Consider the following 7,695-nt stretch of genomic DNA (forward strand, 5'->3'; position numbering starts at 1 on the left):
ATGGGCCAGGGCTAAGCTTTGTGGGCTGGGCCAAATTAACACCTCTATTCTTGATCTTTTTCAAATCATTAATAATGTTCTTCAAATGGTTTGTGGAAAATTTTACTCATCATATTGAATTCTTCTCTTAAAGTTTTTAAAATCTTTTTCTTGAAATCTATTTTATCACTTTTCCTAATTTTTTAAACTCTTCATTTTCATTAACTTCTTGAATAGTTATTTTTACACTTTCTTTACTTAGTTTTATTTTCTGAAATTTTTGAATTCTTTTTTAAAGTTTTTATCAGCTTCTTGATCGTTTTCAAAACTTTAATTCTTGATCCTTTTCAAATCTTTAATTATGTTCTTGAAATGGTTTCTGCTAAATTTTACTCATCATATTGAGTTCTTCTCTTAAAGTTTTTAAAATCTTTTTCTTGAAATCTATTTTCTCACTTTTCCTGATTTTTTTAAACTCTTCATTTTCATTAACTTCTTGAATCACTTATTTTTACACTTTCATTACTTAGTTTTCTTTTCTTGAATTTTATTTTCTTAAACTTTTTCAATTCTTTTTAAACTTTTTATCAACTTCTTGATCCTTTTCAAATCTTTAATTATGTTCTTGAAATGGTTTTTTCAAAATTTTACTCATCATATTGAGTTCTTCTCTTAAAGTTTTTAAAATCTTTTTCTTGAAATCTATTTTCTCACTTTTCATAATTTTTTTAAACTCTTCATTTTCATTAACTTCTTAAATCACTTATTTTTACACTTTCATTACTTAGTTTTCTTTCTTGAATTTTATTTTCTTAAACTTTTTCAATTTTTTTTAAAGTTTTTATCAACTTCTTGATCCTTTTCAAATCTTTAATTATGTTCTTGAAATGGTTTTTGCAAAATTTTACTCATCATATTGAGTTCTTCTCTTAAAGTTTTTAAAATCTTTTTCTTGAAATGTATTTTCTCACTTTTCCTAATTTTTTTAAACTCTTCATTTTCATTAACTTCTTGAATTACTTATTTTTACACTTTCTTTACTTAGTTTTCCTTTCTTGAATTTTATTTTCTTAAACTTTTTCAATTCTTTTTAAACTTTTTATCAACTTCTTAATCCTTTTCAAATCTTTAATTATGTTCTTGAAATGGTTTTTGCAAAATTTTAGTCATCATATTGAGTTCTTCTCATAAAGTTTTTAAAATATTTTTCTTGAAATCTATTTTATCACTTTTCCTAATTTTTTTAAACTCTTCATTTTCATTAATTTCTTGAATTACTTATTTTTACACTTTCTTTACTTAGTTTTCTTTTGTTAAATTTTATTTTCTTCAACTTTTTGAATTCTCTTTTAAAGTTTTTATGAGCTTCTTGATCCTTTTCAAATCTTTAATTATGTTCTTGAAATGGTTTTTGCAAAATTTTACGCATCATATCGAGTTCTTCTCTTAAAGTTTTTAAAATCTTTTTCTTGAAATCTATTTCTCTATTTTCATATATTTTTAAACTATTAATTTTCATTAACTTCTTGAATTAGTGATTTTTACACTTTCTTTACTTAGTTTTCTTTTCTTGAATTTTATTTTCTTAAACTTTTTAAATTCTTTTTAAAGTTTTTATCAACTTCTTGATCCTTTTCAAATCTTTAATTATGTTCTTGAAATGGTTTTTGCAAAATTTTACGCATCATATCGAGTTCTTCTCTTAAAGTTTTTAAAATCTTTTTCTTGAAATCTATTTTCTCACTTTCCCTAATTTTTTTCAACTTTTCATTTTCATTAACTTCTTGAATTACTTATTTTTACACTTTCTTTACTTAGTTTTCTTTTCTTGAATTTTATTTTCTTAAACTTTTTAAATTCTTTTTAAAGTTTTTATCAATTTCTTGATCCTTTTCAAATCTTTAATTATGTTCTTGAAATGGTCTTTTGCAAAATTTTACTCATCATACTGAGTTCTTCTCTTAAAGTTTTTAAAATCTTTTTCTTGAAATCTATTTTCTCCATTTTCATATATTTTTAAACTATTAATTTTCATTAACTTCTTGAATTAGTGATTTTTACACTTTCTTTACTTAGTTTTCTTTTCTTGAATTTTATTTTCTTAAACTTTTTAAATTCTTTTTAAAGTTTTTATCAACTTCTTGATCCTTTTCAAATCTTTAATTATGTTCTTGAAATGGTTTTTGCAAAATTTTACGCATCATATCGAGTTCTTCTCTTAAAGTTTTTAAAATCTTTTTCTTGAAATCTATTTTCTCACTTTCCCTAATTTTTTCAACTGTTCATTTTCATTAACTTCTTGAATTACTTATTTTTACACTTTCTTTACTTAGTTTTCTTTTCTTGAATTTTATGTTTTAAACTTTTTCAATTCTTTTTAATGTTTTTATCGACTTCTTTATCCTTTTCAAATCTTTAATTATGTTCTTGAAATGGTTTTTGCAAAATTTTACTCATCATATTGTGTTCTTCTCTTAAAGTTTTTAAAATCTTTTTCGTGAAATCTATTTTCTCACAATTCCTAATTTTTTTAAACTCTTCATTTTCATTAACTTCTTGAATTACTTATTTTTACACTTTCTTTACTTAGTTTTCTTTTGTTGAATTTTATTTTCTTAAACTTTTTCAATTCTTTTTAAAGTTTTTATCAACTTCTTGATCATTTTCAAATCTTTAATTATGTTCTTGAAATGGCTTTTGCAAAATTTTACTCATCATATTAAGTTCTTCTCTTAAAGTTTTTAAAATCTTTTTGTTAAAATCTATTTTCTCACTTTTCCTAATTCTTTTAAACTCTTTATTTTCACTAACTACTTGAATTACTTATTTTTACACTTTCTTTACTTAGTTTTCTTTTCTTGAATTTTATTTTCTTAAATTTTTTCAATTCTTTTTAAAGTTTTTATCAACTTCTTGATCCTTTTCAAATCTTTAATTATATTCTTGAAATGGTTTTTGCAAAATTTTACTCATCATATTGAGTTCTTCTCTTAAAGTTTTTAAAATCTTTTTCTTGAAATCTATTTTCTCACATTTCATAATTTTTTTAGACTCTTCATTTTCATTAACTTCTTGAATTACTTATTTTTACACTTTCTTTACTTAGTTTTCTTTTCTTGAATTTTATTTTCTTAAACTTTTTCAATTCTTTTAAAAGTTTTTATCAACTTCTTGATCCTTTTCAAATCTTTAATTATGTTGTTGAAATGGTTTTTGCAAATTTTACTCATCATATTGAGTTGTTCTCTTAAAATTTTTAAAATCTTTTTCTTAAAATCTATTTTCTCACTTTTCCTAATTTTTTTAAACTTATCATTTTCATTAACTTCTTGAATTACTTATTTTTACACTTTCTTTACTTAGTTTTCTTTTCTTGAATTTTATTTTCTTAAACTTTTTCAATTCTTTTAAAGTTTTGATTCACTTCTTGATCCTTTTCAAATCTTTAATTATGTTCTTGAAATGATTTTTGCAAGAATTTTACTCATCAGATTGAGTTCTTCTCTTAAAGTTTTTAAAATCTTTCTCTTGAAATCTATTTTCTCACTTTTCCTAATTTTTTTAAACTTTTCATTTTCATTAACTTCTTGAATTAGTTATTTTTACACTTTCTTTACTTAGTTTTCTTTTCTTAAATTTTATTTTCTTCAACTTTTTGAATTGTTTTTAAAGTTTTTATCAACTTCTTGATCTTTTTGAAATCTTTAATTATGTTCTTGAAATGGTTGTTGCAAAATTTTACTCATCATATTGAGTTCTCCTCTTAAAGTTTTTAAAATCTTTTTGTTGAAATCTATTTTCTCACTTTTCCTAATTTTTTTAAACTCTTCATTTTCATTAACTTCTTGAATTACTTATTTTTACACCTTCTTTACTTAGTTTTCTTTTGTCGAATTTTATTTTCTTAAACTTTTTCAATTCTTTTTAAAGTTTTTATCAACTTTTTGATCATTTTCAAATCCTTAATTATGTTCTTGAAATGGTTTTTTGCAAAATTTTACTCATCATATTGAGTTCTTCTCTTAAAGTTTTGAAAATCTTTTTGTTGAAATCTATTTTCTCACAATTCCTAATTTTTTTAAACTCTTCATTTTCATTAACTTCTTGAATTACTTATTTTTACACTTTCTTTACTTAGTTTTCTTTTGTTGAATTTTATTTTCTTAAACTTTTTCAATTCTTTTTAAAGTTTTTATCAACTTCTTGATCATTTTCAAATCTTTAATTATGTTCTTGAAATGGCTTTTGCAAAATTTTACTCATCATATTAAGTTCTTCTCTTAAAGTTTTTAAAATCTTTTTGTTAAAATCTATTTTCTCACTTTTCCTAATTCTTTTAAACTCTTTATTTTCACTAACTACTTGAATTACTTATTTTTACACTTTCTTTACTTAGTTTTCTTTTGTTGAATTTTATTTTCTTAAACTTTTTCAATTCTCTTTAAAGTTATTGTCAACTTCTTGATCCTTTTCAAATCTTTAATTATGTTCTTGAAATGGTTTTTGCATAATTTTACTCATCATATTGAGTTCTTCTCTTAAAGTTTTTAAAATGTTTTACTTGAATTCTATTTTCTCACTTTTCCTAATTTTTTTAAACTCTTCATTTTCATTAACTTCTTCAATTATATATTTTTACACTTTCTCTACTTAGTTTTCTTTTCTTGAATTTTATTTTCTTAAACTTTTTCAATTCTTTTTAAAGTTTTTATCAACTTCTTGATCTTTTTCAAATCTTTAATTATGTTCTTGAAATGGTTTTTGCAAAATTTTACTCATCATATTGAGTTCTTCTCTTAAAGTTTTTAAAATCATTTTCTTGAAATCTATTTTCTCACTTTTCCTAATTTTTTTAAACTCTTTATTTTCATCAACTTCTTGAATTACTTATTTTTACACTTTCTTTACTGAGTTTTCTTTTCTTGAATTTTATTTTCTTAAACTTTTTCAATTCTTTTTAAAGTTTTTATCAACTTCTTGATCCTTTTCAATTCTTTAATTATGTTCTTGAAATGGTTTTTTGCAAAATTTTACTCATCATATTGAGTTCTTCTCTTAAAGTTTTTAAAATCTTTTTCTTGAATTCTATTTTCTCACTTTTCCTAATTTTTTTAAACTCTTCATTTTAATTAACTTCTTGAATTACTTATTTTTACACTTTCTTTACTTAGTTTTCTTTTGTTGAATATTATTTTCTTAAACTTTTTCAATTCTTTTTAAAGTTTTTGTCAACTTCTTGATCCTTTTCAAATCTTTAATTATGTTCTTGAAATGGTTTTTGCAAAATTTTACTCATTATATTCAGTTCTTCTCTTAAAGTTTATAAACCTTTTTCTTGAAATCTATTTTCTAACTTTTCCTAATTTTTTTTAAACTCTTCATTTTCATTAACGTCTTGAATTACTTATTTTTACACTTTGTTTACTTTCTTTTCTTTTCTTCAATTTTTTGAATTTTTTTGAAAGTTTTTATTAGAGGTGTCAATTTGGCCCAGCCCACAGGGCTTGGCTTTGGCCCATGTGGGCTAGGGCCAAAAAAGCCCACATTGAAAAAAAGCCACCATCAAAGAAGTCCACAGGGCTTAAAACTTTACAAAAGCCCTGTGGGCTTGGACCAACCCATGGGCTTTCATCTTCCACATGAAAAATATATTATTTTTTAAAATATATTATTATCTGTGGGACAGGCCCAACGAACCAAACAAGCACGACGACAAGAATAGGTCGAACAACCCGGACCTGCCCGACGATCTCGAAAAGAACGACGAGTGGAACAGGCCCGATTATCCAAAAGGGCCCAACGACCCGAACAGGCCCAATGACCAGAACGGGCCCGACGACTCGGACGAACCCGACGACCAGGACTAGCCCGACGACCAAGACAAACCTGACAACACGGACGGGCCCGACGACACGAACGTGCTCGACGACCCAGACGGGCCCAACGACCAAGACGAGCCCGAGAACACGGACCAGCCCAACGACACAGACGAACCCGACGATGCAGAGGGGCTCGAAGACATGGACCGACACAAAGACCTAAATGGGCCCTATGACCGGGACAGACCCCATAACACGAACAAGCCCGATGACCCGGACGAGCTCACCAACAAAACAGGCACGATGACTCGGGCGAGCCCGACGATCCGGACGAGCCCGAAGACTCGGACGAGCCCCACGACTGGGACGAGCCCGATCACCAAGTCGAGCCCAACAACCTGGACGAGCCCGATGTCCCGGACGAGCCCGATGACCCGAACGAGATCGATCACCTGGACGGGCCCGATGACCAGGACGGGCCTGAAGACTCGGACGAGCCCCACAACTCGGACAAGCCAAACGACCCGGATGAGCCCGATGACAAGGACGAGCCCGACGACCCAGATGGGCCCGACGACCCGAACGGGCCTGATGACCCGAATGGGCCGCAAGACCTGAACAGGCCCGACGACCTAGACGGTCTCGATGATCCAGATAGGCACGACGACACGATCTAGCCCAACAACGCGGACGGGCCCCATAATAGAAACAGGCCTAACGACCCGAACAGGCCCGACGACACGAACAGGACCAATGACCCGGACTGGCACGATGATCCTGACATGCCCCACGACCCGAACGAGCCCGATGATCCAGAAAGGCCAACCTGAACGGGCCCGATGACCCAGACGGGGCTAATGACCTGGATGGGCCCGATGATCCAGACAGGCCCAACGACCCGAACGGGCCCAACGACCCGGTTGAGCCCAACGACCCAGACGGCCCAGTTCGGGTCGTTTTGCATGTCGATATCATCGGGTCTGTCCAGGTCGTCAAGCCCGTCCGAGTCATCAGTCACATCTGGGTTGTCGGGCAGATCTGGGTCGTTGGGCCTGTCTAGATCATCAGGCCCGTCCAGGTCGTTTGGCCCGTCTGGATCGTCAGGAACGTTCAGGTTGTTGGTCCTTTCTGGATCATCGGGCTCGTTCGGGTCGTTAGGCCTGTTTTGATCATTGGGCTCGTCCAGGTCCCTAGGCCCGTCTCAGTCGTCGGGCCCGTACAAGTCGTTGGGCCTTTCTGGATCATAGGGCCCGTCAGAGTCGTTGGGCACATCCAAGGCGTCGGGCCCATTTGGGTCGTTGGGCACATTCAAGGCGTCAGGCCCGTTTGGGTCGTTGGGATTATGTGGATCATCAGGCATGTCCGGGTCATAGGGCCCGTTCGGGTCCTAGAGCCCGTCTGTGTCATCGGGCTCGTTCGGGTCGTTGGGCTTGTCTGGATCATCGGGCCTGTCTAGGTCGTTGGGCATGTTCATGTCGTAGGGTCCGTTCAGGTCGTTGGGCATGTTTGGATCATCGGGCATGTACGGGTCGGTTGGCCCGTTCGGGTCGTCGGGTATGTTCGGATCGTTGGGCCCTTCTGGGTCGTCGGGCCTGTCCGGGTCATCGGGCCCGTTTGGGTCGTGGGGCCCGTTTGGGTCGTAGGGTCCGTTTTTGTCGTAGGGCCAGTACAAGTCGTCGGGCTCGTCCAGGTCATTGAGCCCGTATGGGTTGTCGAGCCCGTCCATGTCGTCGACCCGTTTGTGTCGTCGTGCCCGTCCGTGTTGTCGGGTTTATCCTGGTCGTCAGGCTCGTCCTGGTCGTCGAGCTCGTACGGGTCGTCGGGCCCGTTCGGGTCGTTGGGCTTGTCGAGGTCGTCGTGCAGGTTGGGGTTGTTCGACCTTTTCTGGTCGTCGTTC

General features: G+C 32.5%; 1 protein-coding gene across 1 annotated transcript; it reads right to left on the bottom strand.

The window, feature by feature from the left end:
• Positions 1 to 6,017: 6,017 nt before the first annotated feature.
• LOC114172706 (sporozoite surface protein 2-like) lies at positions 6,018 to 7,158 on the bottom strand. Its single transcript, XM_028057035.1, has 4 exons — positions 7,019 to 7,158; positions 6,733 to 6,958; positions 6,550 to 6,624; positions 6,018 to 6,278 (listed from the first exon to the last, which is right to left on the bottom strand). The coding sequence occupies exons 1-4, from the start codon at positions 7,156 to 7,158 to the stop codon at positions 6,018 to 6,020; spliced, it is 702 nt and encodes a 233-aa protein (XP_027912836.1).
• Between the last annotated feature and the right edge of the window lie 537 nt (positions 7,159 to 7,695).

The sequence above is a fragment of the Vigna unguiculata genome, unplaced genomic scaffold (genome assembly GCF_004118075.2).
Source record: "Vigna unguiculata cultivar IT97K-499-35 unplaced genomic scaffold, ASM411807v1 contig_684, whole genome shotgun sequence".
Taxonomy (NCBI): domain Eukaryota; kingdom Viridiplantae; phylum Streptophyta; class Magnoliopsida; order Fabales; family Fabaceae; genus Vigna; species Vigna unguiculata.

Coding starts and splice junctions, on each gene's coding strand:
- LOC114172706 (XM_028057035.1), bottom strand. CDS start 7,158: ATGCCTGATGATCCACATAATCCCAACGACCCAAACGGGCCTGACGCC. Junction 6,625..6,732: donor ACCCGAACTGGGCCGTCTGG/GTCGTTGGGCTC, acceptor GGGCCCGTTCAG/GTTGGCCTTTCTGGATCATC. Junction 6,279..6,549: donor CGTGCCAGTCCGGGTCATTG/GTCCTGTTCGTG, acceptor CCGAGTCTTCAG/GCCCGTCCTGGTCATCGGGC.